General features: G+C 42.8%; 1 protein-coding gene across 11 annotated transcripts in view; it reads right to left on the bottom strand.

Annotated features, from left to right (window-relative positions):
- The window catches only part of MAP4K4 (mitogen-activated protein kinase kinase kinase kinase 4), a 163,970-nt gene that overhangs the window by 81,255 nt on the left and 55,939 nt on the right, over positions 1–26,776 (bottom strand). For all 11 annotated transcript variants that reach the window (XM_086880384.1, XM_086880388.1, XM_086880383.1 and 8 more), the window contains exon 3: positions 4,934–4,990. In XM_086880384.1, coding sequence (XP_086736510.1) covers positions 4,934–4,990 — 57 coding nt within the window. The remainder of the gene's footprint in view (positions 1–4,933; positions 4,991–26,776) is intronic.

Below are 26,776 nucleotides of genomic sequence, written 5' to 3' on the forward strand. Positions count from 1 at the left end.
TACAGCCATGGACTGGTATGTAAGTACTTTATCAGGCAGCTGCACTAAGCCAGATAAAGCCAGGTAAAGCACTGCATTCGTATCTCTACACTAAAAGGATGGCCCCTATTCAGCTTCTCCCAGCTGGCTTAACCCAGTTCTGTTGCACAGGGCCACAAGGATCTGTATTTCCCAGTCTTCCAGAGTGAGCCATCAACTATTTCATTTTTTCCCCCCCTCAAACAGATCAAAATCCGTGGATTGTCTTGGAGTTTTCATGGGGAAAACAAGAACACACGTAACAGGGTAAACTTTTGGTTTGGCTTATTATTTTTCTCCCTCATTTTGTCTGCTAGTTTATGTGGGAGCCCACGTTTTTATTTACCTACAGTTTTTCTGCAGACTGCTTTGAGCTGTCCTATGGAAAATGGATAAATTATCCACACAACTGTAGTTTATACCGCCATGTAGGCTGTAAGATACAGACTCACAACAATCAAAGTGACTTTCCTATTGCAACAGAAATAAGCAGTCAGCAGAGTAAGGAAGATGGCAGTGAGTAGCTCAGGGAATCTTCCCTGTCTAGGTATGGGAGACGTGCCATGTTTCTCTGCAGGCTGGAGGCTTTGGTCTGAGGTTGTTAATTTTGCTGCAGAGGACACACAGAAACAGCAAGACAGGCAAGCACTAAAAGCAATCCAACTTCTTTTATAAATCAGCAGGATACAGTATCCAGTTGTTTACTTAGCATAATTTTACACAGACTAGATTGGACAAGTCATGAAACACTGGGCACAAGAGCTGAGAAATGCTGCTATTAAAAAAGGCATGTGGAAAACTTTCCCAAGGGATGCCAAGAGCGTGTGTGGGAAGAGGTAGGAGGAAGAAGCAGCAGCGTCAAGGGTTATAACAAACAGAAGAGAAGCAATTGTGTTTTTCCCTCAAAATCAGTTGCTGAACTTTTCAAAGCAAAAAGCATCACTGGAAGCAGAACACAGGAGTGACACTGGAAACAACTGTGTAGCTGCAATGAAAGGCTCCAAAGCAGTTGAAGCTTTAGGGTGTAATGCTAGTTAACAGCTTGGATACAGGCAGATTTGCCAAGTAAGTTTCGCTAAGGTTTTAAATGCTATTTGCTTCACATGAAAACAGATTCTTCTAAATAAAGAGGGACTACCAAATCTTAGTAGTCATGGCAATCATTCAATCATGGAAACCTAAGAGTATGGTCAGTGAGTACTGGGGATCAACATGGACTGAACACCACCTTCTCCAAGCCAATGTCACAAAAGAACAGAGACCTTGACACCTTACAATAGAAAGATTAACAGACTACATATAATGCCTCCCTCACAACAAGCATGCAGCATGAGATTCATCCTACATATGTAGATTTTATAAAACAATTTTTAAAGTGCACATACGCATCATTTGCACTGTTCCCCTTTTACAGTCATTGGGCTCATTCCAACACGGAATAAGAGTTTTCCATTGATGAAAACTGGGGTGGGTTTTTTGGTTTTATTTGTTCTACGCTCCAGAGAGATTTTTTAGCATACATGCACTGCAGTTTTGCCCTCCAAAAGTGAAAAGACCTACCTGTGCACCACTCTGTAGTGAAACTATAGATCTTCATGTCTTACAGTTCTATTAGTGCTTGCTTTAGGGCTATAGATATAAAGACCCGTAAAGATCCAGTCTTCTAAGCATTTTCCTTATTTGTTTAGAAAGGAGGAAAGTAGAAATGGCAGGGAAGTTTTATGCACATCAACATCCCCCAACGTTTCAGGCAGCAGAACTAACTAGTTATAATTTATTCAAAGATCAAGCTGATAGGCTTCAGCCCACCTCCTCTTTTCTCATCCTTGCCACCATTCTTTTCAAAATTAAAATCTAAAGAGAAAACCACAAGAAAAGGTGAGAAGGATGAAGAGCATTTCCACAATGCCATGTGCACTACAGAGTTGTAATATTTCTTCCAATGCCTCTAGTCAGAGGTTATACTACCTCATTTTCTTCATGCCAACTAAAACATTTTAAGGAAAGCCTTCACTCTGACTTTGACATCCCTCCTGTTTGGATGATCAAAGCTTTACAGCCCAGAACTGACATAACTTTGCTGAACCTGAGCAATGTGTGAGTTGCAGAATCATGGCCTTGAAAACTGAAAATCTGGGGTGTGCCCGCAGAGCATGCCAATACATTAGGTTTTCTAATTTGTTAAGCATTTGGCAAAGCAAGCACTGGATCAGAGGTATCCCAGAAGAAAGGAAGTCTTGTGTCTGTTTTCAGTTCAGGTTAGTCAGAATAATTGGATATCCCCCATGGCACCACTCGAATTTACACAGAAAGGCATAACACTGCCAATAAAATACGCACATAGGCACAAATCACCTAAAGCTTCAAGCCACTCATCACAAAACCGTAACTTCAGTTTTGAGAAAGTTTCCACTCAAGCCTCTTTCTCCATGGGCATGGATACAGTATTACCATTAGCAGTTCACCTAACTGTAGCTCTTAAAGCAAGCAGAGAAGGTGCATTCCTGGCTGGGGTTCCCTCAGCATTTCTTTTGGAACAGTGCTAAGGGTGGCAGTCACTGCCCTCTCTGTCCCCATGTTCTCTCCTCCCACTGTCCCCGTAAGTTGTGGCAAGCTAGACCCAGGATAGACCTGCATTGCTCCAGCAAAAGAGGTGTTCATGAAACAAACCCTTGAGGAACTGAAGCTATGGCTTGAGGATATGGCCATCTCCAGCAGAAATATCAATTTGAGCTACTGCCCCTTCTCCCTTGATGGCCAGCAGTGGCTCTTTTCCAGTCTCATGCCACCTTCTTCATAGCAACCACACAAGAGTTCACAACATCATGTGCTGAACTCAATGAACCAATCCAGGTTATTTATAACCGGGGGAAGGAGAGCAGTAAGGGTATTTTAAAACTAGAACCAGAGCCTGTTCACTGATCCAGGTCAGCATCTGGCCCCAAGGCAGCTGCATCGGCACAAGTGCTGGGCATGGAACCAGCAAGCAAGGCTGGACTAGAACATCCTACAGTCACCTCTGCCACTGAGAAAATGCATCACCTATGCCTGGTGTTAAACAGTGGAGCTGACAACTTGGAAGAATTTATGCACTTTTAGTGTCTGTGAGCTCTTTACTTTGAAGCAAAAACACATGAACTCCACTGGCAGGAATGACAATGCTTTTAAGCTGCATGGGGCTAACATCTCCAAACTCCTCCCTCTGACCACCCTTCATCCCCTAAAAAAAAGGATTGCACTTATGAGATAAAAGACTTTGCCAATATACAACTTGCTTTTCAAAACCAGACAAGAATTACAGTAAGTTCCAACACTTAAGCTAACTCCTGCAATACGAGCTTAGCCATACTACAGACAGCATTTTTCAACTGCTTTCCCTTTTCTGCGCAACCTCTCTATTACAACTGTTTGTGATTAATACATGCTATTAAAAACAGAGGGAGTGTGCAGTAGAACCCATCTTAGTATTATGGAAGAAGTCATTGTCATGTACAGTCTAGCAAGCTGCCCTGTGTAGAAGTGCTGCACAAATGAAAACATTTGCTGTGCAAAGAACATTCACTGTGTGTCAATGTACCTTCATTCTTCTCTGGTCTCTCCACTTGTTAACTGCAGCAAAAAAAGCATTGCCTCGTCATGAAGGCAGCCTTTGAAAAACTTCAGCTGAAAATTGATCTTTATCAAGCCATCTGACAAAAAAGGAGTATCTAGCTGTTGGCAGACACAGCAGCTGAAGTTAGAGAGCAGCAGTCATACTGCCCATCAATCACTAGAGATTCAGAGATAAGACTCAAGTCCCATCAGTTGACCTAACCCTGCCTCTTGTTTTCCTCCTCTCCTGCCTGTTTATCCATTACACCCCTCCACTCATCTAGGACCTTGTGTCCAAGGCCATTTTTACTTGTTGCACCTATACACACTCTAAGCTATAAAATCTTCTGCAGCAATATCCTTGCAGAAGTTTTGCTTGCTATAACCATCTTGGCCAAAGACCCCCTGCTCTGTACAATGTACACGCATTCATGTAATTATTCCCCCTGTGTAAGACTGAGGAGCTCAGAAGAATATGAGCAATTTGAAAAGGCACAACCTCTCTACAGAAAAGCAGTATCAGTCAAGCTTTGCAGACATCACATGGGAGGATCTCATTCGATTTTAAAGTTGTTAATTTGTGAATGGAACTCTATATAAACGCAAGTGGAGCAACAGGGAGAAGCCCATGCTTTTCTTCATCTGTTTTGAAGACTTAATTTAAACTAATTGCTTTTTTAACGGCATAAACTGCAAGACACCAAAGGATTCAAATACAGACATATATTTATTTCTTTGACTGGGTTAATTTCCCCTCTTTCCCATCTAAAGCTCCACAGTAAATCCCCATGGGTCAGTTACTCCAACTACTTTACACTGCTGAATTCTGTTACCAATCTGGTCGTCATTCCTGCAGATGTTTCTGCTTTCAGGCTTCTTGGAACTACATTGGACTCATTCCTTTGAATAAACATACACCCTTTGTAGGCTGCAGATGTACCAGGGAGAACACTGTCCTCTACATCAAGCAGACACCTCACCTTCTTTTTTGGTACCATCAAGATGATACATTTCAGAGAAAAAGGTGGGAAGCAAGCAATCTAAATACTTTTTCCCCCCGCTCTTCTAAGAAATTTAAATTTCTGAAAAAAAGAGTGCTACATTCACCCATATGCCCTGGGACTGGATGATGCAATTTGTGAAGGTCAAATGCCCCAGCACGAAATCTCAGGCAGATGGACCTGAGAGGTCAGGTCCTGCAAGCAGAGAGCAAACATTCACAGGCAAGGACCATGCCTTTCAGCAGAAATATGAGGTAAGCCTTATATCATCTCATCATTAAATTTTACGTGTTGGTAATAAAGCAGAAGGTTCCTCTACTCACCTCCGTAACATCCATGACTTTGATGGCTGCCAGCTGACCCGTTTTGACATGGCGACCCTGAGTGAGAGAGAGAGAGAGAGAGAACAGTCAGCACCAGCATCTCACCCATCCCTTCAGCTCACACAGAGCAAAACACCTGGACAAGTGTCACTGGGTTTACCCCAACTATCCTGGACCCTTCTGATACTTCCTAGGAAATATTATAGATACTAAATTACAAATATTATAAATACTAAAACAACAACAACAATAATAACAAATTTGGAGTGTTCCTCTTCAAATTTTAATATCCATTTCTTTTTCTCCACATTAAAATGATGATTATCAAGTACAAACAGATTATAGTCACAGCTTCCCTTCTATTTACTTTAGGAAAGCTTATCGTCAGTAATGGTTTTATTAACATGTCAGACTAAATTCCACACGCTGAATATTTTATTTGTATGAACCAATGCCTACTACCTAGGTGATCTATTACATGCTTTACCTAATAAGCATGGTTAGCCCGTGCTTAGGACATTTCTCACTGGTTTGGTCTTCCCAAGTGAAAAAAATTAGGTTTCTGCAAGGGATGCAACAGACCTGCAAGAGCTCTCTTTGCTTGACTCACAATGGCTAGACAAGAACAAGACGTCATCTCCCTTCAGCTATAACCACAGTAAGCATCACAGTTTCTCAGTACAGCTGGAGCTGAGTTAATAGATCCCAGCTCCTGCAGCAGGGAGCTCCTACCCTTCCTTCCCCTGCCTCCTTCCAGCCTCCTGTCACATATTTCTCCCAGGAGCACTGAGCTCCTTCTGGCACTCATTGTATCATATGATAAGCTGATTGAGATCACTAAAATGGCAGAAAGTTAACAGAAAAAGCAAACTGCGGGGTGGGGCAGGGGATTGCAGTCCAGGAAATTAAACTGGTTTGTTCTGCAGTGGAAACAGAGCTGGAGCCAGCAGGATGCAGATCACAGGGCTGGGAGGCAAGAGGCATGGCAGGCCCTTCCAGCCCTGGTGGGCTGTAACTTGCCTCAGCTGACTTCTAACAAAAGCCTTTTTCTCTCCAGTGTATGTTTACATGAGGTAGAGACATCAATTAGCTGTTGTGTACTTTTTTCCTAAATAGGCACTTAGAAATGGTCCTAATATTGGTATTTTCCAGCTCCCCACTTAACATTCAGCAGTGTTAATACCCAGCAGTCCATCCTAAGCCAAGTCAAACTGCCCAGTCTCCCAACCACTTTCCCAGGCACCATCTCCAAAGGTTCTTATCTGCATCAGTCAAGCTCTCTAGCAACAGGTATGCTCATTAAATTTCTTCATCTTTATTACAAGTAATGGTAAGAACGTAAAGGAACATTTAACTGAAGTCACAGTTCCTTTATTTCTCTCCTCACCAATTTCTGAGTTTCCTAGGCAGAAACCTATATAGTAGACATAAATAGAATATTTTTGCCTAGACTAATTAAAATATTAATCTCTTTACCGGGTCTTTTGAGACAGGAACCCCAGAACCACGAGTCTCTTCAGAGAAATCCTGACCCTTTCACACCTTATGGTGTCTTTCATGGAGGTAATGGCCAGGCATTGCTAGTGCATTCAAAAGGATTAAATGCTGCAGAATTCACTGCCTCAGCTTTCTTCCACAACTCTTCTTGTGCTTCACTCTCCCCCTTACTAACCAATCCACGTGCTTTCTATAAATACATTACTGTGCTCAGGCTTTTGCTTGCTTTGTAAACTCGCTTTACTGCAGGCATTTCTTTTTACAGCTTGGTCTCAAGCTGGTTTTGATTTCGAAACAAAGTCAGGGGTCTTAACATGTGTGCAGTAGCCAACATTAACCTCACCTTGACCTTACTACTTCTTGAACCAAAGTCTTTCAGCACGCCCAGGAGATTTCCAACTCCAATTTCCCACCCTGGACCTCTGCCTAATGACAAAAGCCTGTGGCCTTCTCCTCAAAACTTATCATCCCACAAAGAAAGAAGGGAAAATGGCTTACACGGAGGTGGAAAAATGCCTACCCTCACCTCTGCCTCCATTTTCCACAGCTTTGTTGAAGGAATTTGAAAGCCCGAGGACACGGGAAGTACAGTTTTAGGTACAAAAAGAATATGCTAAAGATAATAGACAAAAAAAGACATCTCTGAGGAAAAATCCCTCACAACACTAAGGAGGTCTGAGGAGAAAAACTTTTTTTTTAAAAAAGCAGCGAAATACAGTTCCCCATTCACTCTGCAGCAAAGTAGAGGTGCTAAAATGGTGGCAGAATATACTCAATCAGAAAATGTGGCATGCAGAAGAGCGAAGTAGCAGGACAGGATGCCATTTTCATGGGATTTTTGCTCTATTTGTCTTTTTAAATCTACTAACTACTGGTGGGCTTGCTATTTCCAGAGTGACACCTAAAATTTCCCAGTGCTCGACTTCACAGTTTTTCTGAAGTGAATGTTCTTCCCTGTGAGACTGGCCCACTCGAGATGACTAATGTGCACCAGCCCTACCATCCTTCCCCTGCAGCTTTACGGGATCCTGCTGGTGCCTCCATGGGTGTCCCTATGAAAACTGGGGCCAGCTACAGCAGAACACAGCCACTGCTCATGTTTCACTTTGCTTCTTCTGGGAGGGGAAAAGCTTCTACATATCCCTCCTAAGGGACTGAAAGCAAGGAAACTGCAGAGTGTGGGAAGCGTGGTCTGCTCAGTATCCCAGACCAAATTTAAACCCCGGTCACTTCAGAATATTGTTTAAAATTACTCCAAATACCCTTTTCGTAATGTATGGAGCACTCATATTCTAAAAATCTACACCATATGGGGAGGAGGAGGGATGGCCTGCATGACATTAATTTATGTGAGAGAAGTAAAAAGACATTTTGAAGCCACACTCTTTTCATTAAAAGTATTTTCAGAGGGCGGGAAAAAACAAACATCACAAGCGCAGCATGTAAGTATGAGCAGAGTGTTTGTTTGTTTATCTGCTTAACAGCTCTGCTCAAGAACAGACCTGTCAAACTATTAGCATGCTGGTATAATTTTGCTTGCAACATGAAATGGCTAAGCATTCCCATTTTGGAAACCAATCATCGGATTTTCATAGCCAGCTTTTGCTTTGGAAAAATTTGTCTGTGTTAAAAAGAGTAATAATAAAATTGCAGTGTGGCTGAATGTGAAGAAAGAACTGCAGAAATCATAGATGTGAGAAGCCCTCTGAACTCAATCTCCTGGGATTAAAATTTATTCAAATTCTGCTCACAGGGCACTTCACAAATCCAGGAACCATCAAGGCGCCATATCCCAGCAACACCACTCCACTGGGATAACACTTTTCATGCAGAATGTGGCCTCTGCTTTAGTGCAGTGTGGACACACGGCCCCACAGGGCATCCAGGGATCCCCGTCCCCATGGCAAGGCAGAGCTTCTTGCAGCTTTGTTTCTCCAGGCAAATTGTTGGCAATTACCATCTGGCTATCTCAAAAGCTCTGCAACACTGCAAAATGCAACCCTAATCCCAGCTAACTGAAAATAGCAGCTTCTTAAAATATTGCTTGATGCCAAATATCAGAGGCTGAGGATCACAAGTTACTGTCCCATAGCCAGAATACTGTGTGGATATGAAACATGCAATGAAGACTACAGCAACCTAAGCTAAGCATAAGTGACTTGTCTCCAGAGCCAACAGACTGAGGAAGCTGCAGAGGTTTCTTCAAATAGTGGTGGCAACAGTAACTCCCATCCTGGGAGTTTGCCTCTTACTGGGTTTTAGCATAGGAACCACAAGAAAACAGCAGCACTGTCAGCTTGTCCCCATGGAAATGAGCCCACCAACACATTCCCTTCATTTAGACCACATTAAGATTTTGCTCACCAAAATTTCTGAACTACTTCTTGTTTCTTACACATTCTCCCCACTTTTCTCTCCCTCATTTCATGGCTCTATTCATATTAAAGCACTTGGTTTATCCTCCCAAGGATAAGGAAGGATAAGAATAATTTTAAGAGTGCTACTTGTACTACTGCATTTTTAAATGGCCTGTTGGGATGAGCAAATCCATGGAATTGAGACTGCCAACCTCAAACCTTGTCCTGCTTCTTCTCATGCAGATGACTGCAAGTTCATTTACACAGAGCTATCGTTCTCATCAACACAGCAATACTGCAGCATTTAACTGGATCCTAAACTGAATCCACTACTTAAGCACACTCCTAGTCATGTCTGATAGCAATATGGTGTTTATTTCTCATCTCAGTGGGTTTTATGCATGTTGAAAAGCAGAGGGGAACAAGGGGAATCCATGGTAGACTGCCAAGATCTGCAGAACATTATAAATTTCAAGCCTTCCCACACTCTCCAAGTCAGTTAATACACCTACTTCTTGCCTCTTTCTTCCTTTGTACATGTTATTACTGTAAAATGTTTAGTTTAGAAAGGCTCAAAGGTAAGTGGTTATGGTTATGTGCTGTTTTTCATGTGTTTTTTTCCTCTTTTGCCTTAATGTTATCAAAGAACTATGCAAATTAAGTGCAAAAGAAATTCTATCAGCTTGTTTACCTTTTTTTGCCACAGCTGCTCCCCCCCACCCAAGTTATCCAAGATATTTATGTCACAGTAATGTAATTCTCCTACTAACACAGTTTCAGACCTGTGTATTAATGTGCCTCTGGAAAACTGTTCCTGGAAGCTTGCTGCCCAGCTAAATGGCATGGAAGTAGCATGTGGGGCAACAACACACATCAAGGAAGGAATGTACCATTTGTGACTCATGACTTGCCAGTTTGGATTATCCTGTGCACAGTACACAATTAAGTCTTTGGTAAACTTCTCATAGCTCCCAGTATTCTATGCTGACAGTTGTAGAAAGAAGAGGAATTTCTTTGGGAAAAAACCAAAAAAACTACTAATCCAATTTCAGTTGCCACAATGCACATACAGAAGCAGCAGACCAGATTTAGCCATATCAAGTCAAAACTCACCACAGTACCACCTCTTAGTAGTGAGCATTGTACAATGCCCCCACACCAAACTTAACTTTCCATTTTGTTTCTCATTTAGTTGACTCAACTCCTGCCAGCCTGAGGCAACAGGCCATGAAGCAATACTCTGCTATTAGATTACACACCCCAGTGCAATAAATGATAACTGCTTATTCCAAGTCATGTTTACCACCAGCTCTTTTTGATACTCGCCAACATAGAAAGTCGTAGACCAACCAACTTTGCATTGTGAAAACTTGGACTCTACACAGCGTTTCTTTCCACTCCCTGAAAAGGCCAGGTCTACCCTGTGAAAAGCAATGGGAGTGTAGTGCTTGTGGAGGAAACAGAACATATTTTTGACAGGCAAAAAGACTTAACAGCACAAAATGAAAACCATCTCCCTAGTCAAAACCAAAAACTTAAAAGTGTTCTTAAGCATAAAGTCTACCTAACTGCATTTGCAGGCAAAATTATCATGTTCCTACTGATACAGCATTCTGTAAGGTAAATAATCATAGGCTCCAGTAATGGAGATTAATTTGTAAACAAAAAGGATAATGTTTATCTGGCATGAAAACTAATTCTAGAATAAAAATGAGCAAAAAAAACCTCAGTACAAAAATGTGGAAAATCACTGCAGAAATACATGGGAAGAAGTCATCCTCTCAGATGATTTATAAACCCAAACCAACCAGAGTTATTAAAGATGTCACCCTTCAAGTCAAAGACAGGACAGAGCCCTTGTGTTTTCCTTCTAACTCTTGATATCAAATGCCTGGAAAGCAAAACAGAAAATAACATACTCTTGCTTTTGATATCCACAGGCTCACTAGCTGCCTATTGAAGAAATAATAATGCCAATTTACTCATGCATAGTACTGCATTCTGTGAAATAATGGACTGAAAGATACACAGTTATTATCAGTTTTGTTCCTCTGGGGACAGGGTGAATAGATGTTTCCCACTAGGAAGAAAAAGAGTTCTCTTCACTGATTTTTCACTTTGATTCCTAGTTTTGTAGTAGCTTTCCCACTGTGAAAGATGCTGGATATACATTATCAGAGGCATTTCCTTCTCCCTAACAGCTCATTGCCTAAATAGGAAGAAAAGAAAGGGGAGGGGGGGAGAAAGGATGGTGGGAAAAGCATGGCAGAAAGCCACAATCTAACTTTCCCAGGATAACAACAGGTTGATTGCAGAGCTCAGTTAGGAGGCATCTCTGCTGACTCCCAGCACAGCAGTCCACCTCATCGCACCCATCCGCAGGAGATGTTTTGGTCTGATGGGAGAAGACAGAAAGAGAACTGCAAAGGCAGACAGCTCTCTTGACAATTCACCTGGAAAACAACACAGATTCCCCAAGGAGCTTTGAAAGATTTGCCTGAGGCCTGACATTCATGCTGGTTTCAGTTCACAGCCACTGAAACACTTCACAGAGCAATAGATTTTAAAAGATACCAAAGGGGGGGAAAGTTGCAGGGGAAGGGGGAGGGTACAAGGACTGCAGCTGTGCAGTTTAAGACTATGGATGTTCCTTTGCTAAGCAAGTCATGTCAACTGCAGTCCATTTAGCCAACTGGGGTCCCTTCAAGACTACACATTTCCTGGCTCAAATGCCACAAAACATTCCCTTACTAAGTGAAGGCTACAGATTTCCCTGTTTTTCATTCCTCAAATACCAAGCAGGAAAGGCTGAGAGAGGCCTGCTGGCAACACTGGCAGCAAGTCCACAATGTGTTTTCACACAAGGCCACAGAAAAATTTTTGACAGAGTGCTGTCCCTCTGCCAGACACCGCAGTCATCAGCTGTGTGCTGGACCAAGCTTTGCTGCTCTGTAGGTGAGCACCACAGCCTCCTGCACCAGACTAGATGCTTCTTCTAAAGGGACACTTCAGCTAACTGGCTTGATACCCCAGCCTGGAAGGTATCTTCCTCAAGAGCCATACTTGAAGTCATCATCCCATTCTTCCAGTCACCACCATGCTGTGTCCAGATTTAGTGACTTTTACTGAAACTACTGTCACTCATTTTCTCTTTATTTATAATAGAGTCTGCACCCTCAGCTGTCCAAAAAGAGAAGGACTTTATTAATGCTTGCACTTTTTCCTGTTCTTAAACCTTCCTAGATGATTTAGTTAGTACACCACTGAAAGACATTAAAAAAAAAAAAGCCCAAACTAAAACAAAAGAAAATAATTAAATCAGAATTGAGGCATACCTCCCACATGGACACAGTTGGCTTAGAGCATATTTGGCTTCCTTTGGAAACATCAGCTAAAATCAGCTGGCCCTCATTCAAACCAGTTCTTCACCCTACCTTAATGGCTTTACCAGTCACTAAATACACCCCTCCTAACACCGATTTGTCTCTCTGGATGCCATGCAATGGTCTGTTTTATATAGAACAATTTCTTTCTGGTAACTATAATTAAAAATGAGCCAGATGGAGAACATCAAGGAAAGAATCTGGATCAAAATTAGAAGACATGTACTTGTAGATACAAAATTACATGGTCTGTTGATACAGACTGCTACTGATTTCTCATCTTACACCTTGACAGGCACTTTCACCACATAACACTTTCCACGGAGTCTTGGCCACTGCCTGAAGGAGGGGATGGCCCAGTTTGGTGGCATGGCCATAGCAAGTCCCTTCAACAGGGGCTGTGTTACTCAGGTTGAAGGGAACCACCACAAGTGACCAGAGCAAGCCCTGTGCCTGCCACATAGCATCACAACCACCCAGCGTCACTGCAGAGACATCACACACCACACAAGGCTCCTACCTCAGACCAAGCATGGCCCAAACTGACCTACCAGGGTCCCCACAAGGGTGGACAAGGGCTTCAAAACAATGCAGGTGCTTCTGCAGCTGAGAGAGATAGCAGATAAAGGGCAGAGTCTCACAATCCCTTTTGCAGTGACATCAAAATAAGCCTGGGGGCTGCTCCTCTTTGTTTGACTGCTTTTTAAATGAATTCATATTGACATCTAATCATCACCCTGGATGAGCAGGGCTTTCCAACTGAAAGGAGCAAGTGACACCTTGTGACCAAGGCCCTCTGCATACCCAGGCAAGTCTGCACCCATTTCATTTTGCTCACACTTGCCACCAACCTGCAGAGAAACCACTTCAGCACTGGGCATACCCCTTCAGAAAGAGGGGGTGAGATGTCCTCGACAAATTTAAGTATTTAGGCACGGGGTACACAGAAATGCCACAAAAATCGTACTTTTCTTTGGGAAGAGAAAAAATAATACTCAAACCCTAGTTAGTCCCTGCCCCTCCATGCACCACTGCTGTTGTAAGCATTCTTGTGGGGGGCACTGTCAGAGGTCATACACCCCGACAGAAGGGAAAATAAGCCTACACACACCCTATCAGCCTTGTTGCATTCCACCTACTGTCAAAAGAGACCTGCTGCGAGAAATGGGTGACAGCCATCGCCAGGCAGCGAGAGGTCAGTGTCCCTGGGCAGCATCCAGCAGTCACAGAGAGCAAGAGTCCAGCTGTGCTCCTTCAGGTCCTGGCTGCCTGAGGCACCATGCTGAAATGTCCAGCAGCCTCTTAGAGAGCAGCAAGGAGTGATAATAAATGGAAATCAACTTTTTCTTCTATTTCAAGAATGCTAAATGGATGGGGGAATTGTTTTGCAAGGCACGAAACCTCACTGTAAATGCAAAAGACATAGTGGGAAGGGAAAAGGGGCAACAATTGCCTTTGTTGCTTTTTATTCCATTTTTTAGTATGTTTTTCGGGTTACTGCTGCACAGAGGAGCCCAACACACACTGCCCCGTACAGCTGTCCCTAACAAGAATCCCACCTTTTGTCTAGCTGCATCACAAGATGCTATCAAACACACAACATGGGGAGGAGAGTTGATGAGTCTAAATTAATGAGGGGCAAGGGGAAGGGGAACTATTTCTATGTATACCTTCCCAGTAGAACAATACAGCTGAGCAGAGCAAGAAAATCAGGCTATGTGATGAATTTTATGTCAGCATGGTTGAAATGAGAGATTTCACATTGGCAGCCTTAAAAAAAAAATCCAGAACATTAGTATTAAAGAAGAGAAGTTAATGAACTCTTAAATGTACATTTATCTATATACATATATATGTATATATCCCATATACAAAAAAGTAAGTTCCAGTCCAACCGTTAATACTTCTGCAGTGCTACCCACACAACAAAAAGGGCTGGAATTGCATGGTTTTGAGCTTGCTGCTTCTCCTACTGAGGGGAGACACTCCATCAAGAGTTGTGGGTCCCCTTCCAACTCAGGATATTCTCTTCTTTGGTCCTCTTTCCTTTAGACACTACAAACACTACCAGTACCAGTTTCAGTAAATCACATCTCCTTGCCACTATGAACTAGGAAGCCAGAATTTGCCAGGCAGAAACTGCTGAAACTAAAATACATCTTGTAGAGCACAAGGTATGCTGCAGGAGAACTGCAGTAAGAAGCATTCTTGAACATAACAGGGATCATGCTTTATACTTAACCCCATATGTAAGAACAAATTCAGAAATATTTTACCAAGTTGCTTGCAAGACACATTTAGCCTAAAGTTGTATATATTTTAATTAAAGGAAGACTCACACCAGGAGACTATTTCCAGCATTTTTATCTTCTGATAACCTGCCAAGTACATCTGTGATTCTAACGGGGAAAAAAAAATCCAAACCACCTTGTCCTTGAGAAACTGGCTGGTGGCCAGTGAGTGATCTGTAAACATCTCTGTGTCCACAAAACTATTTTCAAATACTCAGGCAGTATTTTCAGACCTCAAACTATTTCTGCTTTGTCAGCAAGAGTTTGACTCAGAAATTCAAGCCTGTACTAACAACCCTTTCTACACCAAAGTCAGTAACAACTCCCGAACCTCAGCAAGTACAGAGCCATCTATTTATTTATTTAGCAAAAGAAGGTCAAAAATAAATGCCATTTCCTCTATGTTGCTGCCTGGGTAGTATGTTGCATTCCCAAAGCCTGTGGCCAACATGTTTATTATGTGAAAGGGCCAGACAACAGAAAAGCCATTATGCAACACATTGAGCTCACAGGTTAATCCATGGAAAAGAACGGCATTAAGGAAATGGAGGCTGTGTGTTCTCCAATAATGACTTTCTACCAAGTACTCAAGAACACACCGAGTGCTAGTCAAAACTAGTCAAAACACGTTCACCACTCTTAAATAACACACTACAGGCTTTCACAGACCAAGTTGTGGCAAACAAAAAGGGGAAAAAATTCCATGGGAGAACATGCAAAGCAGGCCACAGTACTGCTGCCACTGCAGCTAGTCCTTACCTGCCTTGCTGTGAACTCAGGGTACAAATAAAACACAGATTAAGCAGAAGTTATTTTGGTGCAAAAGGCTTTGTTAGGTTTCTTTCTACAAGAAGAGTCAGCAGGTCAATATCTGGCTCTGAGCCTGGTGCCCCCAGCAGAATTTTGGGGGTTTTGGTCATGGGTTACTCTACATGACAGCAGGCCTGCTGGCAACAGACAGGGCACGCCTGTCTCAAAGGGAGAAAAGGATCTCTGGACAGCAGTTAACAGGGCTCATGGAAAGAGCCTTGAACTAGGTTTGAAAGTAGAAAGGGATAAAACCAGAGTCACTAGAGATAAGCCTGGGAGAACCATGCCAATGTTTGAGGGACAGTGTGCTACCAAGGCCCTTCAGTCTGCTCTCTTAGTGAAGGCTGGAGATGGAGGTTCATATGACAGCAAAGATGGAATGGGTTACTGGTGTTTTGGAAACCACAGAAGTATCTGAGAATGGTCACACAAAAAATCAGGGCTTTTTCCCATTAAAATGTGGCAGAATCAACAGACCAAATGAAGTGCATCTGCATCAATGCACACAGCACAGGCAATGAACAGGAGGAGCTGGAAGTCGTCTCACAGCTGGAAAACTATTCTATAGTTGCCATCACAGAAACATGGTGTGGTAACTCATACAATTAGAGAGCTGCAATGGATGGCTATAAACCATTCATAAGACACAGGCAAGGAAGGAGAGGTGGTGGGGTAGCCCTGTGTGTTAGGGAGTGTTTTGGCTGCCCAGAATTTAATGATGGTGATGACAGGGTGGAGTGTTTACGGATAAGAATCAGAAGCAAGGCCTAGGCAGATATCCTGGTAGGAGTCTGTTATAGACCACCCAACCAGGATGAAGAGGCAGATAAAATATTCTATAAGCAGCTGGAAGTCATCTCATTATCACTGGCCCTTATTCTCATGAGGAACCTTAACTTACCAGACGTCTGCTGGAAATACAACACTGCAGAGAGGAAATAGTCAGGGTGGGCCTTAGAGAGCGTGGAAGATTGTGACTTCCTGATGCAGCTGGTCAAATGTGGACAGCTGGGGAAGCTGTACCTTGGGACTGCTGTTTGTGAACACAGAAGGACTGATGGGTGATGTGAGGGTTGGAGGACTCTTGAGCAAAGCAATCACAAAATGGTAGAGTTTTCAGTTCTTCAACAAATAAGGGGGAGGGCAGCAGAACTGCCACTTTGGCCTGTCTGGGAAACCTGTTGAAAAAGTCCTTTGCAAGGTAGCCCTGAGGGGAAAAGGGGTCCAGAAAGGTTGGATATTCTACAAGAAGGAGATCTTAAAAGCACAGGAGCAGCCCATCCCCATGTGATCAAAGACAAGGTGGCAGGGAAAAAGGCTGGCCTGGCTGAATAAAGTGCATTGGGTGGAACTTAGAGGGGGGAAAAAAAGAGAGTTTGTAACCTTTGGAAGAAGGGGCAGGAAACACAGGAATGTGCCAAAAGAGCCAACAGCACCATGGCCTATATCAGCAACAGAGTGGTTCACACCTCAAATCCTGTGTTCTGTTCTGAGCACCTCACGCCAGGAAGGACACTGAGGTGCTGCAGTGTGACCAGAGAAGGGCAACAGAGCTGGGGAAGGGTCTGGAGCACAGGTCTCATGAGGAGCAGCTGAGGTAGCTGGGGGCGTTTGGCCTGGGGAAGAAGGTTCAGGAGAGACCTTACTGTTCTCTACAGCCACCTGAAAAGAGGTTGTAGCAAGGTGGGGGTCAGTCCATTCTCCTAAGCAAACAAGTGCCAGAACCGAAGGAAATGGACTTGAATTGTGCCAGTTAGATATTGGGGTAATTTCTTCACAGAAAGAGTGGTTAGGCATTGGAACAGGATGCCAAGGGAAGTGGTAGAGTCACCATCTGTGGAGATATTCAAAAGACATGCAAGATGTGGCACTTGAGGACCTAATTTAGTGGTGGACTTGGCAGTGCTTGGTTAATGGCTGGACTTGATCTTAAACGTCTTTTTCAACCTAAACAATTCTATGATTCTGCAGTTTTAGTCACCAACACACATACCTTCTGTAGCTGTAGGTAGGATATACACTGAACACCTTTTTAGTATTTCTAGCAACACTGGCACTTTGGGAAAAATAAAAATCTCTTTTCTCATGACACCACAACACACTATAAAACTATTATTCAGCTCATGATCCAACATCAGCCATTCCTGCAAATCACAAGTCACTACTCTGGACCACAATTGCCATTAGATGTAATATAAAAATTTCTAGTCAGAAAGGCCAAGCTTTTGGTTGTAAATCATTCGGTAAACTGGAACAAATAAGACAACTTACTATTGCCCCAGACCGCAAAAGAGGAGCAAGGATCAAAAATCCAGCTGAGGAACATGACTCATACATTTTGTAGCCAGTTATTGTGAGGCAGTTTAGCCCAGCATCACTATCCATGAAACCTCTGTAATACTGCACCACTTCTCAGGTGGCAAAGGAAGAACACTCCACCCACATGGGCAACAAAGGTGTCCCTCTGGCCCTGCAAACATCTTGGCAGCCACACTCACATGAAAAGGAGAGGTAACAGAGACACATCTTGCTGAGGGGCCAGGGCACAACATCAAGGAAGCAGAAAGTGGACCATTCCAGCTGATGATTACAGCAGGCTGATCATCTCTAGGCCCATCACTTCATCTCCCCTAAATACAGAAATGGGAACCTATAAACCATTCAGATGGAAAGTTCCAGCCTCCTGCAAACAAAAAAAATATTTCTGCAGCAATCATTCAGCCCTGACTCAGGAGTACTTACACACCCCAAAGTTTCCATCCCCAGCTGGGTGGTTTCCAAAGGGGCAGTCATGAAAGATCCCATGTATCTGCCAATACACTGGTGTCTCCAAGAGCAAATGCAGCTGACTGTGAAAGACATACCCAGACACATCTGGACTGCAGCACAGCTGGAGCCAGCACACTGCCTCCTGCTGCATGGCTCTTAGCAAAATAACTGGTCATCTCAGCTACTGCAGCTCAGACACCAGGAGAACAGCCTGGAAACCTCCAGTAAGTTTTTGGCTAGAAGTCACAAGTGAAAATGCTGCTTAATCCCAGTCAGAATTTAAACCTTAAAAAATTTTAATCCTTAAAACACAGATATACATAATGCCAAAGCTGTAGCCAAACTTAATCTTTTACCATTTGTTCCACCACTTCCAACCTTACAAAAAGGATTGAAGAGTGGGGACCGAAAATAAATAACTTTTTTTTTTTTTTTAAGAGTAGAAGCCGTCCACTTGTTTTAAGGCTTCTGCTCAATCGCTTTCCTAGGACATATGGAAACCTACCTACAAAGTTTGAGCAACACTGCCTGAAAAGCTACCCACCATTTAAACAAATCACCACTTGAATCTGGAAAACAGTTGTGCTAATCACAATCAGGTACTCCAACCAAACACTACAGCCATGACCTAATTACATTATGTGGTATGGTGGGGCAGAACAGCAGTTCCTAGAATTAAGCAATCTTCCAATTAAGTGTCATGCACTGAAAACAAAATTAAATCAGCTGTGATGCTGCCCTACTACTCTCTTCTCCCATCAGGGAAAGAAAACTAAGTCCTTTCCACCAGTCTGAATGTTGTACCACAGCAGGACTGGATTTCCAAGATGCTGGGGATGGGTCTATATACCCCAGATGTGCCTATCCCAAATTACACCACTATGAGGACAGCTAAAACAAAATAACTATTTTTAGAATTGTAACAAAACTGGATTTATCAAAGTTCCGATGCTTTTAAAGTTCGCCTTATGAATTTACAGCCACTTGTCTAATTACTGAAAGAGGATTACAGTTTATTATTGTCATGTGTCTGCACTGAAAACATAAAAATGGAATGCTGGAATAGATTGCTCTATTATACAGTGCACAGCTATTGCAACTGCTGTCAAAGTAGAACTCAGAACAAGTCCAAGCATTTGTTTTGTAAACACAAGCACAAGCAATAGTTAACACTTAAAGCAATTTCACTCAACCATGGATCACCAGGCAAAGCACATGCAAGACAAAATTTAGCCAGAAGTGCTGTCAGTCATGGACACACATATGGACAGATACATATCTATGCCAAGTGTGGGGCAGCCCCATCAAACACACAGACAAGCCAAGGGCTGACTATGGTACCATGCTCTAAACCTGAGCATCAATGACCACCTCACCACCCACATCACCTACTCTTAGTGAGCAGACCCTGGTAAAAGTCAGAATCCCACCCCACCCACCAGCCCAGTGAGGTTGCTTCACCACACAGGGAAACTACCGACATTTGGGAATTTCAGGTCACAAAGGAAAGGAGTGTTGGACACAGCCAGCAAAGCGCAGCCCTGGGAGACACGTCTCTGGCAAAGTTGTTAAACTCTGACACTCTGACTGGAATGCTGCTCAGCTATCACTGAAAGTGAAAAACACACTAAGTCATACATGTACATGCTAAAACACATTTTCCATCATTACTCACCTCTACCTGACTTTGTGGCAGGGAGGCAGACTCCCACAACAGCTCTTTTCAAAGGAAAGACAGGGGCTTTCTTACCCTCCCCCAAGGGCACCTATAGGGTACAGCTACACACAATCTGCAGGAGGGCAGTCAGGTCCCCATAGGTACACAGGTCTGTCCCAAAGGTCTTATTCTACCTAATTCAGGGCCTAAGAGGCTGTTGTAGTTAGAAAAAAAAAAAAACAACAAACAACAAAAACACCACCACCAATAACAACCAAGTGAAAACCTCAGGGATCTTGTTCTCTTTCTCATAATCTAGCTACAGCACATCCCAAACCAAGATGCCTGGAAAGAAAACAAACAAAACAAAGCTCAGAGCTGCCAATGAATTTCCATCTGAAACATCAAGAAAACCCCCAAAGCTTAACTGGATGTTGCTCTGGGCTTGAGTTCAAATAAACATGAGAATTCAAAGCTGGAAGCATTTAAGATGCCCATATGGCAGAAAGAAGGGAAGAAGCTTGTACTTTCCACCAGCAGAAAGGTAGAAGGACTTCCTTTTCTGACTTCTGCCACACATCCTGAGTGCAGCCATGAAAGAGGCAAAGCTAAGAGATCATCCGAGATCCAAAGAATTAAAACTGAGGAGCTATAACATCCAAATATCTGCAAGAAGCATAGAGCAATGGTTCCTCACGGTGAAGCCAAGTGGTTGGGACAAAGAAAGAAGAAAGTAAATAGATACAAGTTACTGGCAAACATCACACTCCTTTTAAGAAAGAAATAGCAAGTGCTTGGTCTTACTTTAATGGATTTTGATGACTCTACTTTTTATTTTCATTTATACTACACTTCAGTAGCTTCCAAACTATCTTCTATACACACTTAAAAATTATAATGTTCAGTTTCCATTTAGCCTGCTCATTAGTTCGATAATTTCAGGAGACTATTCCAGAGCAAAAAGAAAAAAAATAGAAGAAACCCAACATTTCTCCACTATGTGAATAAGTCTGTAGCTAAGAGAGGTTTAATCTACCTAATTATACTATTTGCCACTTGCATTTATAGCTGGCATTGAATCAGTGGGTGAAATTCAAAAAGAGGTGGCAAGCGAGAAAAACAAAGTCTAGTTGCCTGCTGTATTAAAGTCTTCAAGAACCATCCTTAGCTACAGTACAAGCAATTGAAAATTAACAGAAGAAACAACTAGTGGGAATTTGACACAGATCACTCCAGCTTTCCAGTCTTCATTTTCATGTTCATTGCAAACAGAAATTAATTTGTTTTACGATTCCTGTGAATGCGTCATGCACTCAGCAAAAAGTATACCCTTACTAATGACAAATTTTAGCTCTGTCTCAGGACAGAAATCATTCAATTCAAAGGCAAGTTTGTGCCAATACCTTCCAAGCAAACAAACTAGAGAGATACATGATATGCTTAAATGAAGTCTGATTCTTTCAAGGAAATTAACTTTAAAAGTAGACTACATTTCTCCAGGCTTCCCCATGCAAGACACCTGAGAGAAAGAGTGGGTCAAAACCAGCAGAGACAACAGACGAGCCTCAGGGAGGACCTGAGATGGAGATCTGCAAGTCTGGCCTGGCACAGCTACCCTGGGGGAGCCATGCCATGCTACAGCTTTGGCAGAGCTCTGGGAGATAGGAGGTAACAACTGTAAACAAACAAGAGACTGTATTTTTACTGCTGGACGGGTCAATGGCAAGGGAGCTGAATTTATGGCATGTAGGTGCAAGTACAGCCTTATCTTTCATCTCTTCCTCCACATCAGACCTTCAGTACTCCTAACCATGGCAACTCCCTTCATCTCAGAAAACAGAATCTCAAGAGAGAACACCTAATAAATTATTGTTAGGATTTCATTTCCCCCAGCTAGAATCACCTCCTGAATGAAGAGCAAGCCTTCCTTTCTTCAATCAAGATTACCTGATACTGGATCCCATGCGGCACTCACTTGTAGCCAAGCAATCTAAAAATCATCTGAGGGAGGGGGGGAGGGTGGTAACACCCAATGGAGCTTCTTTCCTAACATCTCTGCTCACTTGGAACATCCAAACTCAGACAAAGAAATCTTTCTCATGGATATACCATAAAGGAGGTGGCACCCACTCCGTAAAGCTAGAAGGTACAGTCAAAGAAAAAGCAAGAGGGAGGAAGACAAATAGGACTGCTTCCAGCACCATTAATACTCACAAAAGGTCCCTGCCTAGTCACTCCTAAGAAGTCAACACATGACAGCAGGCCCTTACATCAGGCCAGGAAACAAGTGTGCGCCCAAGAGATTATAAGGATGAGAAAGGCCAGCATTTAGTAATCCCATCTACCATCACAACCTGCCTGTGTGCCTTTTGCACAGGGAGTCTCCCTTTAGAGCACCAAATTTCATTTCTAATGGGGGGAAAAAACATCGCCTCCAGAGTGCTGGTGATTTTACTGACAATATAAGATTAAGTCATTTGGTTACTCAAAGGTAGATTTAAAGGTTTATCCATTTAATGATGCCATTAACAAGAATTAATCATGATTCTCTCCACCACAGCTTGACACAGACACTTCCAGGACTGGACTCTACTTGTCCTTCTCACCACTTGGCTGTGATGGAGGGTCTTCATGAAAATACAGGCACCTCCAATTTAATGGGGTAAACAATAGGGCCTGATGTTCAAAGATGGGAAGAAATATATTTCTGTGTTGTTTGTCTGCTGCAATATCCAAAACTCGTTTCTCAAGTCTACAAAACTGAGACACTTAAGGCCTGTGAGAAAGAACTAGTAATAAAAATTTTAAAACTTAAGTAACAAATACGCATTAAATGTTTTTGCAAAACTCTCTAGCAGACCGTAAGTTCTCTGCCAAATTACTTCTGAAAACAACAGCTATACCAGAGGACCTCTACACATATAAAATTACTTATGGAGAAACTTCTATAAGTGTGGATCTTAGCACTGCTACCATTTTTTGTGCAGCTCATGCATGCAGTGAGTCTGACCCAAACAGCATCTGCATCTCTACCCTTGTGATCACTCCTCTAAATCCTCTCAGTCTACAAAAGTTTCTTTCTACTCTTTTCAAGCCTTATCCTGCAAAATCTGCTAGAATAAAAAATAATTTTCTTGTACCATATTTCACTTCCTCAGATGTGAGGCATCCAGCAGATAAAGAGCACATATTTGCATCTTGCATTGAAAAACATGCCAACCATCTCTTTACCCTGTTAAACCCAGCAGATAGCTCTAACATGGCTTACAAGAGAGCACAGAAGCATCAGAAAGATCCTCCCATGAACAATGGGCTTGGGGTTGAAAGGCAACATGGAGATGTGAACATTGCCGGGATCCAGTGGAGAGAGTCAGTTCCCAGGATAAACTGCAGACTTTGATCCTTCCCACCCTACCCCCCCATCTCTAGTTTTCCAATTTTGCCATGAAAACTAGCAGAAACTTCAAAACCCAAATTCAGAAGGAGAGTTTGAGCAATTTGAGGCACATTGAAGGAGACACATGAACGCACAAACAAATCTGCAGTGTCTGCCACCACAAGACAGTGGGAGATGGGAGAATGCATGTCAAGAAGAGAGGTCTGGAAGGAGATGATACATTTCCATTTCAGCTGTAGATTTCCTGTGAAATTTTGAACATGCAACTCAAATTTCTGTTTTGTTTTGGTTGTTTTCTTTTAATCCATAAAAATACTAACTCCATAGTCGTGTAGTCAGATGTAATTCATTAATGTTTAGTTTAAAAAGTGCTTTGATGTTTCTGAGTGAAAGCTGCTACAGAAAGATCACATATTAAAGAACAGCTAAACATTACCAGGACTAATGCCTTACAAGAGTATTTGCAATTTCTCTGCAGTGAGTGGCTATTTGAGACCAGGAAACAGCAGCGGACACATCCATCAGAATCATCAGGCACATTCAGTGCCACGCCAGAACAGGATGAGAGCAGATGACACCACAGAAGCAAAGAGACAAAATCATGGGTGCTGAGGGAAAACCAAGGAAGCTGAGTCAGACTTCCTCTTCCTCCAGCAAGAGGCTGAGACCAGACTGCCAGCATCCTGCAGTTCAATTTCTGTAGCCTAAATATGGGTGACTGATGCCTTGTGGGACATCCCAGGGCAAGCAGAAAACAACACAAGTGCTGTTGGAGGTCTGTGTCCTTTTGGGGCAGATGCTGGGGGCCAGGCAGGACAGGATGCTCCAGCATACCTCTCCTTGCTGGACAGAAGCAGAGGGCAAAGGGGAGAGGGGAAGAGAGTAGGATATGGGTCCCACTGCCCCTGAGGTCCGATGGAATCACCGGCAGGTACAACAGGTACAACATCTCATCAGCAGGTAAAACAGCTCAAAGGCAGTGTCCCAGATGGGTGCACCTTGGTTTTGAAGGCAACTGGGCTGTGGTGGCCCCTGAAAGTGGGATCAATCCCTCTGACTTTGAGGAAGGGCCTCAACATGGCTGAAACCAAGGACCCATGAGCAGGCATGGCTTTCCAGCCTTCATAAAAAGGCATGCTGCAAACAACGCTGCAGTTTGGCAGACAGGATGAAAAGGAAAAGGAGTGCCTATTCAAAAAGGCACTACTGATTACTACTACTTCATGTGTGATGCTGACACCTTTTAGTTTTTCAATCTTAATTCCATATATTAAAAAAACAAAACAAAATTTTTAAAAAGCTAACAAAAAAACCTCAATTCCTATTCCTGAAAAGGTGGTATGGTTTTTCAAAGACTATATGCATTCTGACTTTGAGCTTCAGAGTAGTAATGTTCTCCACATTAAATATGGTAAGGAAGAAAGGGGTTATGGAAAGGATTATTCTTAATTCTTGCACTTCTCTTCAGCACAGGAAAAGGGAATGAGCAGGTTAAGACAATCTCCAAAAAAGTAGATTTTCTAGTAATGGAAGGTCTGTTGAACAAATATTAACACCATCATGTGGATGTCTTTAAGAGGCTGTAAATCCAAAATTTGCTGATGTAGAGGAAATTCAGATCTTTATCTATAAGCCTGAAAAGCAAAGCAAAATTAAATAAATTTCTGAATTCCGTCTCTACAGAGACATTTTGTCCTTTAAGACAAAACTTCACTGCTTCAGCACTGTCACTTCTACACCTTGCCTGGCTTATAGCTGGAGCTGCTGGTGTACTTTCAGATCTAAGGTGTTCTTGTTTCTAAAATTAAAAGTCACTAGATCCTCCAAAGGCTCTGTATTTCAGGGGTGGTGAGAAAACACTGCCTTTATGGCAGGCCAACTCCTCCCACACTTTGCAACTGATGGCTCACTCTATGCCGTATTATTTTAAAATTCTGCAAATCCAAGAAAGAAGCTTCCAGAAACAAAGAGCAGCCTGGGGTTAGGCAGCACCCTCCACCCTCAAAGACCCTCTTCTGCACCCCAAAACCCACCTAACATTTGCTGCAGGTTTACATCCTACTCTCAAGTGACAATTTTTGCAGAGCAAGCTGAGGAACTGCACTGAAGCGTAAGATCCTCAGCTCCCTAGGTCATGACTCATTCAACACTGTGATGGGAGACCACCAAGAACTTAGGTGTAAGCCCACTCCTCCCGTGACACTTGAGTGGGCACACAGCCTCATCCTCCTTCTTTGCTCAGCTGCAAGAGTTACAGCTATTTAAAGAAACAGCACCACGCATCCAGCAGGAAGGACTTGTCACTCTCCTCCCCTAGGAGCAGCAGACACTATTAATCAGGTCCTAAGATCACCCTCTGCCTGGTGCTTTTGTGTGTCTCTGAATCATTAGAATATTACTAAGGTACGTTAGCAGGGCAGTTTATAAGATTACATATAATGAGCACCGGTTAGAAGAAAGTGCATCATGAATTTAACACAACAGTAAGAAAAAAGAGCAACAGTCCAATTATCTTCTCCCTATGCCAAGTTTCACATAAAGCCCTCTGTGAAGCCCACACTATAGCACAGTAGGGAACAGCACAGTGGGCTAAAATTGTGTTATTCTTCTCTTTGTTGAGAAAGGAGGACTAACAATTTGGACTGGAAGGCACTTAACTATCTATTTGATTAGTCATTCAACAGAATGACAGAGGTCACCAAAGCACCACTCAGCACAAATGCATATCTGACTTCACATCACATGCAAATGTGAAGTGCAATTCCTCCCTGAGCCCCCTTCTCTGTCTCTTTCCAGCACTGGGTTTGATACCAACAATCTGCTTTATCTCATTTCTCTTAAGCTATCAGGTTTCCTGCATTTTAAAAGAAGACCAAGCAAGAAGTGGAGGAGGATGTGGAAGTCACATGTGCAGTATTTATAAATAACTATTTTATACCCCCAGTGTTACCTGTTTTATATTACTGTGCCCAAACACCAACAGTTAATGCAAAGCAAGGGGGAAAATCATGGCAAAAATTAAGCTACTGAAGGAAAAAAAAGACAGAGAACCTTTTTTATTGAGTAGAACAAGCAATTACCTTCAGGTTTACACAGATCACTCCTTCCTAGGCGAGCCAAAGATCAAAGAGGATCCTAAACCTCAGAAAAATGCTAGAAAAAGGAGCAGAGGTTGAGCAAGAGCCTGCCCTGGGTCTGCAGATAGAACAGACAGACTCCCACATCTGCAGCTACAGCAAGCTATAAATTAAATAAATCCATCTAGGCAGAAGCACAGATGGGAGAAACTTCACAGCGGGTATCTACAGCATGAGTGAATACACCCCTGCACACAGATCTTCTGCAGGTTATTTTTCAAGGTACAAGATGTCCACAGGAACAAATGAACAAGGCTGGATTTGCCAGGCAGTTTTTCTGCGTCACTGAAAATGCATGTGAAGCCACCAGCTCCCAACGGGAAACAGTTCAAGAAACCACACAGAGACGGTGTGAGGCAGACATGCCTGACATGGGGTGAGTAGGAAGCCTGCAGTTCACACAACTTCCCCACCAGCCATCCTGAGGATCCGACCCAGCATGAAGCACAGGAAGCCAAAGAAGCCCTTCCCTATGGAATTGCGCTCCAGGCAGATTAGAGGCGTTTGGGACATCCCCAGAGCTCAGAGAGGCACAAATTGATGTG

The sequence above is a fragment of the Cyanistes caeruleus genome, chromosome 3, assembly GCF_971803275.1.
Source record: "Cyanistes caeruleus chromosome 3, bCyaCae1.hap1.1, whole genome shotgun sequence".
NCBI classification, from domain to species: domain Eukaryota; kingdom Metazoa; phylum Chordata; class Aves; order Passeriformes; family Paridae; genus Cyanistes; species Cyanistes caeruleus.